The sequence below is a fragment of the Schistocerca americana genome, chromosome X (assembly GCF_021461395.2).
Source record: "Schistocerca americana isolate TAMUIC-IGC-003095 chromosome X, iqSchAmer2.1, whole genome shotgun sequence".
Lineage (NCBI taxonomy): Eukaryota > Metazoa > Arthropoda > Insecta > Orthoptera > Acrididae > Schistocerca > Schistocerca americana.
Window position 1 is genome coordinate 638,020,584 of NC_060130.1, and position 19,186 is coordinate 638,039,769.

General features: G+C 44.0%; 1 protein-coding gene across 3 annotated transcripts in view; it reads left to right on the forward strand.

The window, feature by feature from the left end:
- LOC124554967 (beta-1,3-galactosyltransferase 5-like) overlaps nt 1–19,186 on the forward strand; it is a 295,245-nt gene that overhangs the window by 216,539 nt on the left and 59,520 nt on the right. For all 3 annotated transcript variants that reach the window (XM_047128696.1, XM_047128699.1, XM_047128698.1), the window contains exon 2: nt 18,015–18,085. Coding sequence is in view for 2 of the 3 variants with exons in the window: in XM_047128699.1 (XP_046984655.1) it covers nt 18,015–18,085 (71 nt within the window). In the remaining variant the exon portion in view is untranslated. The remainder of the gene's footprint in view (nt 1–18,014; nt 18,086–19,186) is intronic.

Sequence of the window (19,186 nt, forward strand, 5' to 3'; positions counted from 1 at the left end):
CCGAGGCAAGATTCGAACCTGCGACCGTAGCAGCAGCGCGCTTCCAGACTGAAGCGCCGAGAACCGCTCGGATTTGAACTGGTTTTTAGTCTACAGACGATACTGAGTGGTACTTGTGTGGTATCATGCACAGCTACATAAAAACGGTACCGTCGACGACACGACAGTCAGTTACTTCCTGACTACGGCCGTGCATTACTCCGCTGAGTTGATACTCCTGAAAGCTGAGAAGTTTTATAAACTCATATCGTCACGAGACCGTGCATTCGTAAACTCTATAACAAATTTTATAGTGCAGTTACTGTTCCCTCCTAACGAGCTCTATTATATTCTTATTTGCGGAGTGTTAACGTTTGTATACCACTCATAATTTGCAAATCTTTGAAGTACCAATTTCTGAACCTAGAGTTAATTTTTGCCACTCCCTTATCAGAAATAACTGCGGCAAATATAAAATCTCTGCTTCAAAGATTAAATGCAAGATCTTGAAACGAGTTTTAAGATTAGTGTCCAAAATATCGCCTCTGTGCCTAATATCACCTATGCCTGTTCTCTTCAGAAGAGGCATACGTGATATTAGGCACAGAGGACATGTTTAGGACACTAATCTTAAAACTCGTTTCAAGATCTTACATTTAATCTGTGCAGACCATCCTTGATTTTTCGTGGTCAGCATCCAGGTTTGGGAGTTCAGTTGTAGAAGGCGCTAGTGCCGAAGTTATCAGTGATGGACGAGATAGTGATCGGAGTTGGGCTTTTATAGCATCTTTCATAATCTTTTCGGCCTCAGATACAGCTGTGGAACGACCAGGTAATAGTAACCAAGATACCATCTTCACAGATATGCCGATGGCTCGATTATATTTTGTCAAATATAAAATGGTTCAAATGGCTCTGGGCACTATGGGACTTAAATTCTGAGGTCATCAGTCCCCTAGAACTTAGAACCACTCAAACCTAACTAACCTAAGGACATCACACACATCCATGCCCGAGGCAGGATTCGAACCTGCGACAGTAGCAGTCGCTCGGTTCCAGACTGTAGCGCCTAGAACCGCTCGGCCACCCCGGCCGGCTGTCAAATAGAAGTCACTGCATTTTACTATACGTTAAATATAGAACAGAAACGAAAGTAAAGTCTGGTGCACCCCAAGGAAGCGTGAAAGACACTCTCATGTTTTCAGTATAAGTTAACGATGTACACTATCAGAATGAAAGTACCCGGACGCTCTTATGCAACAAGAAATTGACCACTAAATGACGAGAGAGGCGGACCTGCCAGTGTAAAATGTGGTGGGGAGTATTGTGTTGTCAGTAGAGAGGCTGTAACGGCAGAATGGGTCGGTCAAGAAAGCTCAGTGACTTCTAACGTGGACGAGTCATTGGACGTCAGCTGAGAAACAAACGCGTCACGGACATTTCAACACTAAAGCTGCTCGTGTCGACTGTTGGTAATGTGATCGTGAAGCCCAAATGCCAAAGAGCTGCCTCAGCTCCAGGCAGGCCTCGTGTATTGACGGGCAGGACCGTCGAGCATCGCGGTGGGTGGCTCTGAAAAATCACATGAGATCAGTAGAAGGAATAACTCGTGAGTTCCAAAGTGCTACCAGCAGTCTAGTTAGCATAATGAGTGTGAGCAGTATGTTAAAATAAATTATTTAAATAAAAATAAATTTTTAATATACTATGTTCTTAAATCGACTAAAAAGTTTAAAATAATTTCTCCTAGCCTCACGAAGGGTACTCATCCTATATGGATAGTCCTGAAAATTTGTGCTTGTGAATTTTTAATATCTATGACAATACTTGGAAGATATATAACGAAAAACGTGGGGCGCACACAATAGATAACAGAAGGTGAACTATCCATGCATCAGTTCAGTGTCACTTGCGCGCAAGTTTTTAGTTACAGATCCCCCAGGTATTGTCATAGCTATTAAAAATGCCCAAGCCTAAATTTGCAAGTGTTAGGAATATGCATGAGGCTACAAGAAATTCTTTTATACCTTTTAGTCTAATTTAAAAACATATTATATCAAAAATTATTTTTATTTAAATTATTATTTCAGCTTTATAGTCTTGTGTGTGTGAAATTTTTCAGTGGACTTTAAACATATTCATTAGATCATATTTTTTATTTAAATCAGCTATTACTTGGGCAGCTTCACCCATGTATGTATGTGTCATGTGCGTTACAGACATCTCCTCTTTCCCCTCTCTCTGTCCATCTTCTCTTCTCCCCCTCTCTGTTGAGTCTTGTCCATCCACTCCCATACCACGTGGAAAGAATTCTAATGCTACCTGCACAACATGCTGGTCCTACAGGGCAGCCAAGATGTCAGGTGTTACCAAACTTTTTCTCCCGCACCCCTACTGAACACCCCGACAAGAAAGCGAGTTAATATCGCGTTGTCATACTGTTCTGAACTATGATTAAAATTTCATATCTCTAACTCATCTGGAAGTTAGTTTAAAACCAACTGCAAAATTTGTACTGAACAGACAGACTGACAGACTAGAAAGCAACCTAACAAAAACGTGTTAAAAAAAAGATAGCTTCAGATTAATGTAAAAGAGAATAATGTAAATGAACAACACGTTGCCATATTTCTCTCTGAGAAAGTGCACTGGAAATATTAACAGAATTGTTCCACATCACAGTGAGAGATCGCGATCCTGATTCATGTAATATGTAAATAACTAATCATCTAGACTCTAATAAGCGCCCCATCTAGTACTGTGCTATTGTACCCCTATGGGGAATGAGTAGGGCTCAAATCCTCTTTCAGATATACTGATTTGGCTTCTTGCAGTGTCATAAGCCATTCCACACTAACTCTGGGATGGTTCCCTCTAGAAAGGCGTCACAAGTTTTCTTCCCTGTCTTCATCCAACTGAGCAACTGTTTCGTCTCTATTGAACTCAATGAGAACAGGGCGTTTAGCTCTCCAGGCTTCACATCCGTGACCGGTATTCAATATTTAGGCTTACTGTGGTTTTCCTAGGGAAGAAAAAGCCTCGGTAACCGAGGTCACTAATGCACGCCGGTGTGGTGGCGCTCGACTCGGGGGTAAGCCAGTTCCAATTCTGGTGGTGTATGAACTTCTCACTACCAGTATTTGCAGCCTTTGCGCCGGTGACCTAGATTAGATTCCAAACATCTCCGCAGTATCTCATGAAGTCAGGGCATTGTCAACTGCCCCAAGCAGCAACCGTGCTTTATTGGTAGTCCACACTTTTCGCAATTTTGGGTATAATAAACCGCAATGTCACTGTAGTAGATGTCACAATTTCAACTAACTAAAACTAGCTGAGTGGCATTGCGTGGATGTGTATTTATTCCAGTCTTCTATTAGCTTATCTTCTTCGTCCTCTCTCTGTCCATCTCTTTGTCCACCTCCTTCTCCCCCTCTTTGTCCATCTCTTTGTCCACCTCCTCCCCCCCTCTTTGTCCACCTCATCCTGCCATTCCCTTTTCCATCTCCTCATGCCCCTCTCTTTGTCAATTCCCTCCCCTCCTCTCTCTGCATGTCTCCTCCTCCTCCTCCTCACTCTGTGCATATCCTCCTGCCCCTCCATCTGCTTATCTCCTCCCCTCTCCTTTCCATGTACATCTCCTCCACTCCCCTCTGTCTATCCACCTCCTCCTCTTCCTGTCCATTTCCTCCTTCATCTCTGTCTGTTCATCTCGTCCTCCCCCTGCCTCTGTCCAACTCCTCCTCTTTCCTTTCTCTGTCCATCTCCTCATCCTCCTATCTGTACTTATCTCATCCTCCCCCTCTCTGTCTGTCCATCTCCTCCTACTCCTCCTCTTCCTATCTATGCTTATCTCCCTCTCCCCCCTCTGTCTGTCCATCTCCTCATCCTCTCTTCTCTCTCCATGTTATAAAGCTCACCTCAATAGGGGCTAGTGGTTCTTACCCCTATTTTACTTCTTTCCAGATTGTTACTAATATGTGTTCCAATTTTTCCTGACATTGTTCCAGGGGTTTAGGATGAGCTTTTTATCCTTGCTTTGCCCGAAAATGTACATGCCAAAATATTTCACACGTATTCAACATATTTCAAGCGTATTGTACACATATTTCACCTGAAAGTCTAGCGAATTTACCCTTGCATTTTCACGCAGCTCAGTGTTTTGGCGACGTATCTGGTGAACTATGTGATGTACAATGACACTATATTGCAGGCACATCCAGTGGTACATGTGTCTACTGTCTGCGAAATATGTTGGGAATAGAATTAGTAGTAAAGAAGTAAGAAATTAAAACGGCATACACAGTGCAACAGTTACTCACGCACCAATGGATCGTACAACGATTTATTCAGCGGCATATGTGGATACTGTCTGTGAAATGTGTTCCGAATTTAGTTAGTAGCAGAGAAGTAATAATTTAAAACGACATGCATGATGCGGCAGTTCTTCTCACATCTCAGTATCTGGCGTCATATTTCCTGAACATTATGTCGATAAACTTTTTTTGTGGGGGGGGAGGGGGGGGGATATTCCTACTGGTAATACTTGCAGCATATCAGACTATAACTTAAAACAGAATCTGCTAACTTAAAGCTATTTGTTTACTGTTCTGTAAAATATTGCTCCAGACGAAATGTCGCCCGACTATGTATGCTTTTCTCAGGGCAAGGGGAACAGGTGGAAATCGCCCTGACTTCTGTTAAGCGATTGGAAGCTGCTGCGAATGGGTGTATTGCGAGGACTACGGAGAGTCATGTGCGAGAGATACCAAAGATACATCAAGTACTAGCCTATCGTGTGGGTATTGTCCCCTTTACGGGAAGTACAAGATCTGCCACTCGTCCACTCGACTGGGAGTGGCGTGCCAGTGGTAGGTCTAGGTGCCCTTAAGAGGGGAGATAGGGCGCAAGGATCCATCTGACCATAATTTTGAAGTGCGGTCTTCCAGTGAAACTTTAACTGAGCCATGGAGACTTACATCACCTGTTGGGAAACGTATTGTGACCCGTGTCAAATGGAGGCAAACGCAAAGGGGTAGGAGTCTGTTAATCCTCGGCAGTTCAAACGTGCACCGAATAATTGTACTCCTCAGCGAGATGGCAATAAAGGATGGGAGGGAACACCATGTGCACTCAGTGTATATGTCTGGGGGTCTCATTCAACAACCGGAGAGAGTATTAAAATTCTAGAAATTAGCTGCAGAAGCATTCGAAAGAAGATGCCAGAGTTTGAAGTGCTCGAAAAATGCAGTGAAGCTCACATAATAGAAGGTACAGAGAGCTGGTTAAAGCCTTCGACCATAGATACTAATAGACCGGGCAAACAGTACAGTGACTACACACTTGGCGTGGTTGCAACACAGAATCACGTGACTGTTGGCAGAACATTGGCGGCATCCTGCCTTCTGATTTCTTTTCCGATATTTTTCAACGCTTTCCCTACTAACTTCACTGCGTTAAATGTAGCTTGTTCAAATAACTTACGGGGATGCAGCTTGGTTACGTCGTCGATAATCGCCGATATTTCGACACGTGCACACCCTGTTATTTATTTTCAAGGCAAAACTGCACCAAATAAGCGCCGTGCAAGGGAATTTAAAACCACCGTTTTCAGAGCAATGCCGTAAAGATAAAACACACATACACTGTACGTACTAGCACCATCACTCAACCATAGATGACTGACGTCAGAAGTTACTGATAGCGAAAATTAGTAACCAACGAGTGAGGTAACATTAACCCTTTCCCTCTGTTTTTTGACAAAGGGGAGACAAGATTCCACGCATAATTTAAACAAAAAACTCCCCCTCCATTTATAAAGTTACTTGCTAACTTAATTTCAACTGCTTCCTTGGTAACACTAACCCAGTAGTTGGAATTGTATGTCAGAATCTCCGTGTTGTTATATTCCGTAGGATGACCGGCTCAAGACAATGTTCTGCAATACCAGATTGCTCGGATGTCGCACGTGTGTGTGACGCTTATGCTCAGTACACCGGACTTCAGGATGGGCTACCTCAGCTGATAAACTCTCAGTGTCTGAGATGTCATGGGAACTGTGAACCAAGGTACGAAGTACCCGTTCACTCTGAGCCAGATCAGCCTGTACATACAAGTCAGCATGGGGAGATTTCCTATAAACGACATGTCCAAACGTACAATCAGCCTTCCTCCTGACCAACACATCAAGGAAGGAAAAGCAGCCATCCTCTCCAACCTCCATCGTGAAACAAATATCTGGGTGGATTCAATTCAGGTGTTCCAAAAAGTCGTTCAAATTCTCACTGCCATGAGGCAAACAACATAAGTACCGTCTAAATATCTGAAAAAAACACGTTTCAAAGTCGCCGACTCCAAGGCACGTTCCTCAAGTCTTCCATACGGGCCATAACAGGTGACAACGAGCTTCCCATCGCAACTCCATCAATCTGCTCGTAGCACTGGGCATTGAATAAAAAGTAACAGGAAGTCAACACATGTCGAAATAGGCTAGTTAATTCAACACCAACTCTAATTTCAGTTAACCATAACGAATCAGATGGAGGAACGCTAGTGAAGAGAGATAACACCAGAACTTACTAGAATATCAGAACCATTCAAAGGCATCCCCTCTAATCGACGTAAGAATCCGCCGATTTTGTAATGTGGTGCTCACTCCGACCTATTAGCGGGCTCAACAGACCCACAAGGTGTTTTGTCACACGATATGTCGGAGCACTAACATTACTCATAACTGCCCTTAGAGGACCCCCTTCCTTGTGGATCTTAGGAAGGCCATATAACCTAGGGGTCCGTTGCGATACCGAGCGAAGTGGCGCAGTGGTTAGCACACTCGACTCGCGTTCGGGAGGGCGACGGTTCAAACTCGCGTCCGGCCATCTTGATTTAGGTTTTCCATGATTTCCCTAAATCGCTTCGGGCAAAGGCCAGGATGGTTCCTTTGACAGGGCGCGGCCGACTTCCTTACCCATCCTCCCCTAATCTGATGGGACCGATGACCTTGCTGTTTGGACCCCTCCCCCAAATCAACCAACCAGCCATCTGTTGTGACAAGGAGCTTTTCTGAAGGAGGCTGTTAGTCTTTCTCTCAGCATTTTTTGTGGTATCAGACAGTAAACACTATCTTTTGAACATAATCCTGCTTATCCAAAACTATTGTAGCGTTGCCACAAGTAAAATAACAATATCAGTATCAGCTCTAAGAAATGGTTCAAATGGCTCTGAGCACTATGGGACTTAACTTCTGAGGTCATCAGTCCCCTAGAACTTAGAACTACTTAAACATAACGAACCTAAGGACATCACACACATCCATGCCCGAGGCAGGATTCGAACCTGCGACCGTAGCGGTAGCGCGGTTCCAGACTGTTGCGCCTGAAACCGCTCGGCCACCCCGGCCGGCTATCAGCTCTAAGTGAACGTAAAGCAGTCCTCTCAGTTGCTGTTGTATTACTCTCTAGCTTGTTTAAACACGAGTAGTAGTGGTAGCGTGAATGTCACAGGGATGAGCATGACATATATTCACATTTTTTAAATTTTATTTTCCGGCACAATTCAGTATTTACAATGAACTCAGCACTGAACAGATATTTTGTAAGAAGACAATAAAAATTAAGCACAAATGATTTTATGGCACTTAAATAATTTTATTTATTTATTTAAGTAAGCTTCTTACACATCTTGCTTGGAAAGTTTCAGTCTCTGTCTTTCCCAAATTCTGATCTTGAAGTGTTCAAATAAAATGGACTTTATAAGTGTAGAGCCATGGTTTTCTGTGACTTCAGTGTTCACAGTATGTTCACCAACAAATCTAAATATATTGCTGTCAATTTCTGCGGTAGCACATGACCAGAGCACTAACGTTACATATTTGTTTATCACCATAGCCTTTGCCTGCTGCAAGCGATAGGCTTCCACTGCTACTTTGCAGATTTTGACAACATCCCTGGAAGGTGTCACTAAACCACCCATATTATTCCTTGTTAGGAACTTATTTTCAATTCCTATTGTGCCATTTAAACAATTTGTGCTCTTAGTACAACATATGGTTTTCTGCAAGTTCTCTTCAATGAATCCCACTACGTGTACAATAGTTTTTGTTACACTGATTTGATCAATGCAGGGAGACAAAAACAGCAATGGTCTTAGCCCACTGTTATTCACACCAGAACTGTGATTATTGTGCAGTTTAACTCCCTGTGATTCTAATTCTCTATTTTTCCACTCCCGAACACCTCACGAAAAAAAATGGTTCAAATGGCTCTAAACACTATGGGACTTAACATCTGAGGTCATCAGTCCCCTAGACTTAGAACTACTTAAACCTAACTAAACTAAGGACATCACACACATCCATGCCCGAGGCAGGATTCGAACCTGAGACCGCAGCAGCACGAAAAAAAAAGCACCTATATCTTTCCGTGCGAGCTCGAAGTCCCGTTATTTTATTATGATGATCGTTGTTCCCTACGAAAGTCAGCGTCAATAACATATTTTCGCATTCGGAGGAGAAAGTTGGTGATTGAAATTTCGTGAGAAGATCCGACCGCAGCGAAAAACGCCCTTTTTTTTTTTTTAGGATATCCACAACAAATCCCTTACTTCCGAGACACTCTCTGGCCTATTTCTCGATAATATTAAACATCTGCACTTCTTTGAATGATGTACTCAGGTAATTCTATCTGGTAAGAAACCCACACCGCACAGCAGTGCTCCAAAAGAGAATCGATAAGAGTAGTGTAGGGAGTCTCTTTAGTAGATCTGTTGCATCTTTAAAGTGTTCTGTCAATAAATCGCAGTCTTTGGTTCGTCTTCCAACAACATTTTCCATGTATTCTTTCCTATTTAAGTTGTTCGAAAATGTAATTCCTAGGTATTTAGTTGCATTTACGGCCTTTAGATTAGACTGATTTGTCGTGTGAAGTTTAACTCATGTGAATAACCACGCTTTTCATTATTTAGGATCAACAGCCAATTTTCGCACCATGCAGATATCTTTTCTAAATCGTTTTGCAATTTGGATCGGTCTTCTGATGACTCCACTAGACAATAAACGACAGCATGATCTGCAAACAACCTAATATGGCAGTTCAGACAGTCTCCTAAATCGTTTATATAGATAAGGAACAGCAGAGCGCCTGAAACACTACATCGGAGAACGCCAGAAATCACTTCTGTGTTACTCGATGACCTTCCCTAAATTACTACCAATTGTGACTTCTCTGACACGATCTCACCAATCCGAAGCAACTGGAAAAACAACTTTCATCTACCTCACCGCAAGCAGGTGAGGTCACGGTTGCTATAGCAACCACACAGCTATACTAGTCTTGTCTCCATCCACGAAGTTGAGCTGCGAGAAAGGGAAGGCTACCTCACTTTGCTTGGTCAGAATTGCAAGTTTGCTACTACATGAGAGTTCCGCACAGTACAGAACTGGGAAGTACGTTTGCAATAAGAACCAGCATACATAATTAAATAAACTTTTTTAACATGGTTGGTTGGTTGGTTTGGGGAAGGAGACCAGACAGCGTGGTCATCGGTCTCATCGGATTAGGGAAGGAAGGGGGAGGAAGTCGGCCGTGCCCTTTCAGAGGAACCATCCCGGCATTTGCCTGGAGTGATTTAGGGAAATCACGGAAAACCTAAATCAGGATGGCCGGACGCGGGATTGAACCGTCGTCCTTCCGAATGCGAGTCCAGTGTCTAACCACTGCGCCACCTCGCTCGGTTTTTTTTTTAACATGTGGCAAGATGAAAATACTGGTGAAGTGCCACTTCACCTACTAGCCCAGAATAGCCGCCGCTGGTAGAAAGATTAGTATGTTCAGTAATCAAAATAAGGAAGCAATAGAACCATATGTCAATGACTAAATTGAAATGTTTAGATCAGGACACACCACGTAGAACTATGCCTCAAATTCAAAAGGACGGTTGCCCATGCACTATATAGCTGTGTAGCTAGTTGAACAGTTCATGATGGGAGGGACTGTCTACAGTATACAGTCACTGTGAAGAAACTCCTAAAGAAAGAGAAACAACTGTATAATAGGTGTAAAACAAAGCGGAGGGCTGCAGATAGAGATGTGCTAAATGAAACGCGTTTGGCTGTCATCAAGACAATGCGTGATGCTTTCAGTGAGTGGTATAGCAGAATATTATCGGACGATCTTTCACAAAGCACGAAGAAATTCTGATCTTGACACCAAAGTACTGTCCAGACACTCGTGGACGAAACAGGAACAGAAATCGATAGTACCAAAGCAAGATCAGAAATGCTTAATTCTTTTTTCAGATGTTTCTTTGCGAAGGAAAACCCGGGCATAATGTCCCTGTTTGATTCTCGTACCACTGCAAAGAAGAGTGTCACTGGCGTTGAGAAACAGCTGAAATCGTTAAAATTGAAAAGAGTTAAAGGGCCTGATGGAACACCTATTAAATTCTATAACGAAACTACTGCCGAGTTACTCTTTCTTTTAACCATAACACGCCGAATATATATCGCGAACAAGAAACTGTGTCCAGGGTCGGAAGAAAGCGTTAAGTAACACTCATAGACAAGAAAGGCAGAAGAATTGATGCACCAAACTACCGTCCAGTAGCCTTGAGATCCGTTTGCTGAAGAATCTTAGAACATATTCATAGCTCAAGTATAATGAGGTATCTCGAAAAGAGTGACCTCCTCCAAGGCAACCAACATGGACTCCGAAAATATCTATCATTTGCAGCCGAACTTGGGCTTTTCTCACATGACACGAATCAGCATGGTTTTAGAAAGCGTCTCTAGTGCGAAACTCAGCTCGCCCTTTTCTTACATGTTATACTGCAAACTATGGATGAAGGGTAACAGGTGGATTACCTATTTCCAGATTTCCGAAAAGCATTTGACAGGGTGTCCCATTGCAGGCTGTTAACGACGGTACGAGCTTATGGACAGGTTCACAGATATGTGAGTGGCTAGAAGACTTCTTAAGTTATAGAACCCATTATGTTGTCCTAGACAGCGAGTGTTCATCAGAGATAAGGGTATCGTCTGCAGTGCCACAGGGGAGTGTGACAGGACCGCTATTGTCCTCTGTATACATAGTCCGCAGCTCGTGGTCGTGCGGTAGCGTTCTCGCTTCCCACGCCCGGGTTCGATTCCCGGCGGGTTCAGGGATTTTCTCTGCCTTGTGATAACTGGGTGTTGTGTGATGTCCTTAGGTTAGTTAGGTTTAAGTAGTTCTAAGTTCTAGGGGACTGATGACCATTGATGTTAAGTCCCATAGTGCTCAGAGCCATTTGAACCATTTTTTTCTATATACATAAATGATTTGGCGGGCAGTGTGGACAGCAATTTGCGGTTGTTTGCCGATAATGCTGTGGTGTACGGTAGGGTATCGAATTTGAGTGACAATAGAAGGGTACAAGATGACTTAGACTAAATTTCTAGTTTGTGTGATGAATGGCAGCCAGCTCTAAATGCAGAAAAATGGAAGTTAACCAGGGTGAGTAGGAAAAACAAACCCGAAATATTCGAATAGAGCGGTAGTAGTGTCCTGCATGACACTGTTACGTTTTTTAAATAGCTGGGCATAACGCTGCAAAGCGACATGAAATGAAATAAACATGTGAGGACTGTGGTAGGGGAGGCGAATGGTCGACTTCGTTTATTGGGAGGATTTTAGGGAACTTTGGTTCATCTATAAAGGAGACCGCACGTAGGGCGCTAATGCGACCTATTCTTGATTACTGTTCGAGTGTTTGGGATCCACACCAGGTCGAATTGAAGCAATTAATAGGCGGCTGCTAGATTTGTGACCGGTTGGTCCGAACAACACACAAGTGTTATGGAGATGCTTCGGAAAACGAATGGGAATCCCTGGAGGGAAGGAGACGTTCTTTTTGAGGAACAATATTGAGAAAATTTAGAGAGCTGGCATTTGAAGCTGACCACAGAACGATTCTACTGCCACCAACATACGCTGCGCGCAAGAACCACAAAGATAAGATACGAGAAATTAGGGCTCATACGGAGATATTTAGACAGTTATTTTTCCCTCGCTCTGTTTGCGAGTGGAACATTAAATGAATTGTATAGTGGTGGTACAGGGTACACGCCACCAAGCGCCGTGCAGTTGCTTGCGGAATATCTATGTAAATGTTGATGTAGACGTAGAAAGCCTTATATCAAGACTGCCAGATAGACATAGTGTTTCTTGACTCCCGAAAAGCATTTCACTAGTACCACACATTTTATTACTATCCAAAGAATGATCACGTACGGTGTCAAGTGGAATTTGTGACTGGATTTAGGAGATCTTTATGGAGAAGAGACATCATGTTATCTTGGATGGAGAGTCATCAGCAGATGCAGAAGTAAAAGCTGCACAAATATTCAGTCAGTTCTTGTAAAGTGGTGTAATGACTGGCAAGTGGCTTTAAATGTTCAGAAATGTAAAATAATGCTTTTCAGAAAACGAAAAAATGCAGTATCCTATGAGTAAAACCTTAATTAGTCGTAGCTGGAATCGGTCAACTCATACAAAAAACCTAGATGTAGCAGTTTGCAGCGGTATGAAATGGATCAATCACATAGCCTCAGTCATAGGTAAGGCAAGTGGCAAACTGCATGCAGTTCATTGGTGGAATACTAGGGAAATGCTATCAGTCAACAAAGGAGATTACATACAAAATACACGCGTGACCGGTCCTAGAATATTCCTCCAGTGTGTGGGACTCGCTCTAAATAGGCCTAACGGTGAAGCTTGAAAGTATACAAAGAAGTACAACACAAATGGTCATAAGTTTGTTTGAGCCATGGCAGCGTGTCATGAAGATGCTAAATGGAAATGTGTGACTAGGGCCTCCCGTCGGGTAGACCGTTCGTCGGGTGCTAGTCTTTCGATTTGACGCCACTTCGGCGACTAGCAGTCGATGGGGATGAAATGGTGATGATTAGGACAATCCAACACCCAGTCCCTGAGCGGAGAAAATCTCCGACCCAGCCGGGAATTGAACCCGGACGCTTAGGATTGACATTCTGTGACGCTGACCACTTTTTTTCCTTTTTTTTAGGTAAGGAGAAAACAAATAAAAACCTCTTGTGTATGAAAATAAAAGACGACGTTCTTCATAAAATAACACAATATCCTTTGAAAACGTAAAACATAAAAGGTAGCTATATTGCCGCAACGGCCTTCTTTTTTTTTATTTTTTTATTTTTATTTTTATTGTTATTGTTAACATAAATGAGTATAGAATCTCACCATCAGCACCAACCCAAAGTTGTTTTATGTTGTTTTTTTTTTGGGGGGGGGGGGGGGGGGGGAGCACAGGATAAAGAAAAGAAAAGTAGGCTGCGGATAGAGAGCTATGCGTGAAAAGCGTAAACATGTGTAAGGAAAAAAAAAACTTAGAGGACGAGGAGAAAAGAGAAGTGAAATAAAATAGGAATACTTTCCGCGCCATGCTCCACTTTGGCATGCTATCAGAACAAAATGCATTCTATCATTGACCATTAAAGGAGAACGTGGGATCGTCCAGTCTTGGCTGGCACGGTTCGTTTAGATTCCAGCTTTGAGGCGGGTTGGTGAAAATACTCTGTAAATAGTTCACGAAAGTGGCCCGATAGTGTCGATGTCGGCGAAGGGTGTGGTGATGTACTTGGAGGCGTGTCCAAAAGTCCGCCGGATCGACGGTGTCGTCCCGGAAGAGGTAGTTGACAGCCATGCCACTGATCCATGTGATGGCGTGCCGCTTAGCCGATGGAAAGTAGGTCGTGTCGGGATATATCATCATGGTAGGAGATACGTGATGTGGTGGTACTCGGAGGTAGAAAGCCACAATCTTTTGTACGAGGGTCCAGACGGCTGCTGCCGGCCCACACTCAAAACGATGTAAATCTGTATCTTCGACATTGCACTTGAGGCACAGGGGTGAGTCCACCAGCGCGATGCGATGCAGTTTCTGTCTTGTAGTATACTTGCCGTTGACGAGAAGGTACCACATAGAGGTGGTGTCGGTGGTGTGATATGGTTGGTGGATCGTTTTCCAAACTGTAGGCCATGAAACCTGGGGGTGACGTGTTTCGACGGGGTTGCAGGATGGAGACTTTCGGAGAAGGCAATAGATGTCGCGGGTGGTCGTCTTCCTGGTCCTGGGGAACTCGGTGCATATGTAGCTGTACTCCAAAGAGAAACAGCCGATATGTGACATCGGAGGTGGGATGTGTGCCAGAGACGTCGGTGGGCGTCTCGAAACAGGTGCGAGCTCAGTGGTCAACATTCCAGTAAAACTAGCATTTTGGCTTTTCCGTAACCGGAGCATAGTATTGGTGTAAAGTGCCGTAGTCCTGGCTCTCACATTAACCAGATCGAGGCCACCGTCCCGCTTCGGTAAGGTGAGAGCTTCATACTGGACTTTGAAGATGTGTCCAGAACAAATAAAATAGCCGAAAGCCGCCTGTAATCTGGCCGCCATTGTCGCAGTGATGGGCAGAATCTGCGCTATATGGGGTATCCGGGCTGCCAGGTATACCCACCTGGTGACTCTCTGGCACATATTCAGCGGGCGTAGTACGTGATTTTGTATGTTGGCTCGGATGCGTTGCAGTAGCGCCCAAAAATTGATCGCCGAGGTGCGGCGAATGTCTCGCGTGTACACCAACCTGAGACAACGAAGGGTGTCCACCAGTTGAAATGGGACTACGCTGTCTGAGGGAAGGCCGCGGCCGATCTTCATGGCGCATGATTTTGCCACGTTCATAGCGCTCCCTGCCCCTGCACTGTAACGGGCAATCCACTGCATCACGGCTTGTACGTCGGCCGCTGAACGTACGACGAGGGCCAAGTCGTCCGCGTAAGCTCGGCAGCGGAAAATATGATCCTGGAGTGGAATACCTGTCAAACGTCGCCGTAGTCCGCAATTGAGTGGTTCCATCGCAATGACATAAAGCACCGTCGACAAAGGGCAACCCTGCCGTACTGAGCGTTCAATCCGTATAGGTTCTGTAAGTCTGCCGTTGACGAGAAGTCTGGCCGTTGCACCTCCACTCAGCTACCGGGGGCGGACATGAAGATGCTTAAAGAGACAAGGGACATTCCGTATTGTTTTTCACTTTATTTTTCCCCATCATTCATTGCGCGCCATTTGACTCATCGCTACAGCTGCAAGTGTGTAGCACTTTGATCCACTCGATGGTGGCAGGTCAGTCACTAGAAGTGTAATCCCTGCACAGGGCAGACCATTTTCCCAACTGCTGTCATTACGTGAGCAGACAACATGTAGTGTGATTATCAATGACAGCGCTGGACGACGTGGTTTCTGTGGAAGGAAGATGTAAACACTAGATATTCACACGCAATTGGTGGCAGTGTGTGGAGAGAGTGCACCGTTACGAAAAAGTGCTCTTGCAATATGACATCCCTCGTCCCATACGAAACGGAAAACCACGGCTGCCATCGCCGAAATGGGGTTCCTTGTACTACTACATCCACCGTATTCTTCTGACTTGGATCCTTTAGCTTCTGCAGGCCCTCCTCGAACCCCTTTTCTGGAGTCCATCGCACCCACCACAATGCCGTTTCTCATAGCTCCTGGAAGTCTGCGAAATGATATCGGCACAGGGTTTTCTTCATAGCTCCGAACAGGTGGCAATCAGAAGGGGCCAAACCAAGAGAATATGGTGGGTGTGGCAGTGCCTGGAATCCCATTTCAGCGATGGCAACCGCGGTTTTCCGACTCGTATGAGAACGAGCATTGTCGTGTTGCAAGAGCACTTTTTACGACGATGCACACTCTCCACATACGGCACCAATCGCCTGTGGTAGTGGTACGCTCTCTTTCCACAGAAACCACGTCTTCTAGCGCTGTCCTTGATGACCACACACTGTGTTGTCTGCTCACGCAATGACAGCAGTTGGGATTACATTTCTACTGGTCGTCCTACTACCTATGGTTAGACCAAAGTACTACAGACATACAATTGTAATGACGGTACCATGAATGATAGGAAAAAAATAAGGTGTAAATCAATATGGGACGCTCCTCGTAGATGCAAACTATCCCGTGAAAGCCTAATTATAAAGTTTCTAGAACTAATAGTAAGTGACGGATCTAGGAATACACTACAGATCCTTACGTTTTGCTCCCATAGAGATTGCAAAGACAAGATTACACTCATATCAGCACGCACACAGGCGCTTATACAATCATTCTTCCCGCCCTCCACACGTGGATGGTAAGGGAAAGCCGGCCTCGGTGGTCTCGCGGTTCTAGGCGCTCAGTCCGGAACCGCGCGACTGCTACTGTCGCAGGTTCGAATCCTGCCTCGGGCATGGATGTGTGTGATGTCCTTAGGTTAGTTAGGTTTAAGTAGTTCTAAGTTCTAGGGGACTGATGACCTCAGTAGTTAAGTCCCATAGTGCTCAGAGCCATTTGAACCATTTTTTTGGTAAGGGAAAAGCTGCGATGACTGGTGCAATGAGACACATTCTCTGCCTTGCACTTCACAGTGGTTTCTAGAGTATAGATGTAGCTGCAGATATATGTGTGCCCCTGTTGATGGTGATGCGACGGTCGAATGGGGACGTTAAGCTCGGAAGGGGCTCCCTTGGTGCTATTCGGGAGGAGTATGTTATGTGCCAGCGCCGGTTGTCACTCTCTCCCGTCTGTCATCAACATGCAACACAAACCCAACGCTACACTACACACGCCTCCATCACACTCACCTACTCTCAACAAATCGACATATGAAACAGCTCTCACATGTTCGCAAGGAAAGGAACCACCGTGCGCCAACGAAAAACACATTTTCCGACTCAGCGGCTAAACCCATCCCGTTGGCTATCTCAGATAATAATGATATGCGACATTTAATTTAATTTTCCTAGAAAAACGTGACTGCCGTGTTAGTTTCTCAACAGGCAACGGCTGCTTACTTCCGCCAAACTCCTCCAACTATCTCGTCTGGAATCGATTAGATACACTGCTCGTTCTGTAGAACTAGAGTGAGGAGAGCTTCGATGAGGTGGAACAAGTCTCAAAAACAAAAATCATAATACATACAGATATCTACAAAGAACTGGTATACTAATGTTTGTCCGCAGCTCGTGGTCGTGCGGTAGCGTTCTCGCTTCCCACGCCCGGGTTCCCGGGTTCGATTCCCGTCGGGGTCAGGGATTTTCTCTGCCTCGTGATGACTGGGCGTTGTGTGATGTCCTTAGGTTAGTTAGGTTTAAGTAGTTCTAAGTTCTAGGGGACTGATGACCATAGATGTTAAGTCCCATAGTGCTCAGAGCCATTTGAACCATACTAATGTTCTTTCAGCAGATCCTAAATCAGATAGTTCTCAAGGATGTGAAAAAAGTAAAAGAATGTATATTTCAATTTGTGCATTAATTAAAAAGCCCACAACAAACATTTAAATGAATAAACATTCCAGTATATAAGATACTTTCAAGATTATTGTAGTCAAGAGACGTCAAAACAATGAAAATTTGTAAGGCTTAGTTACATAGATTCCACTACTATACTGAAGCAATGCAATAGCCAGGTATTAGATATAGCTCATGTTGCGTCATATAGTTAATAATGAGTGCATCAGTTGGATCTACTATGAAACTGATCAGTTGAGTAGAAAATCGTTGAAACTGTACTTTCCTAGTAGCTAATTTTTTTCTGATTTCTGTGAGAAGTGTGTGTTCCTGAATAACTGACAGCTCTTGCTCAAACTGAGTGACTTTAAGCCTTTATGAAGATTGTTCTCATTCCTGGAACTGACACTGTGAACTGACCTATTAACATGAAAGAGAGGTATTGCACAAAAAACAAATTTCATTAAGAAATAAATATACTGAGAGGCAGCAATTAGTATGCCCAGTTCTTTGAACAGGTTTCTGTATATAGTTCTCGAATTTACACAACAAATAATTCGTATTAGTCGCTTCTAAATCTGTAAAACTTTAGCTTAGGTTGATGAGTTTTTACGGAATATATACTCTGTTTGCAATGATTTCGACTTCGACGAAACATTAAACTTTAATTTCCTCTTTTCACAGGTACAGCTCATGGGCAGCTTCTGTTACCAGTGCAACTACATCAACGTCTAATCTTCAAAGATTATACTAAAGTAAGTAACAGCAGGTAATTCATACTCTTCTACCACCTAAAAGACATTTTTCTCGATCCAACCCGTTATCGAGCGTGGGGGAAACGTCTCCCCATATATAATCGTGTTTTCTTTGTTGTAATTTAATTCCATCAGTGTTATGCATCGAATCTGGTAAAAACTGCGTACTGTCTTTTAAAAACTAAAATTGGCAGTAGCCTTCCCAATAGGAATGAACCACTTCAATCCACTACACTAACCTTTAGGAACTGCATCAGGAAAGGGTAAATTTGGAGTAGTAGGCTGAAGTGATGTTGGAGGGCTGGCATGAGGGGACGTGTAGTGTGGGAGTGTGGGTGGTAAGAGTCATTGAATTTTGTATAGGGGTCAATAGGTTGCAGGCCAGCTCATAATTTACAGAGAAGAATGGAAGTAACAGGGTGGGAAAGGAAGAGGAAACAGTAACGTGACAAAGGACAGGGAGGAATATGCTACATCTGATAGCAAGGACAAATGTCAGAGCGAATTTCGCTGTTGTCTGGAAAATGGGGGCTGCAGAAGTTGAGTTGCGAGAGGGTGTGGAAGTCGAATAGGTATAGTATGGGCAGAAGGTGACGGTATCGGCTCAGCAGCATGCCAGTGTTGCTAACTATTTGGGGTGGGGTGGAGTCGGATGGAGTGTGCTGCAAGGGCAGGGGAAAAATGATAGTTTTGTTTCACTAAAGTTTGTGGGCTTTATAAGAGACACAGAGATGTTTGGTGTGAATGAGTGGGGAAGGAAGATAATGATTTTCTAATGGATAAAAGTCATGGGACACCTCTTAGTATGGTATCGGAGCTTCCTTCGCCTGGTGTAGTGCAACAAGTCGACGTGGTTTGGGCTCAACAAGGTTTTGGAAGTCCTCTATAGAAATATTGAGCCCTGTGGCTTCTATAGACGTCCATAACTGCCAATTTGTTCCCATTGCAGGGTGTTGCGTTCAAGCTGACCTCTCCATTATGCCCCATTAATGTTCGATGGGATTCAGTCAGGAGATCTGGTGGCCAAATCATACGCTGAAATTGTCCAGAATGTTCTTCAAACAAATCGCAAACAACTGTGGCCTGGTGACATGACATTGT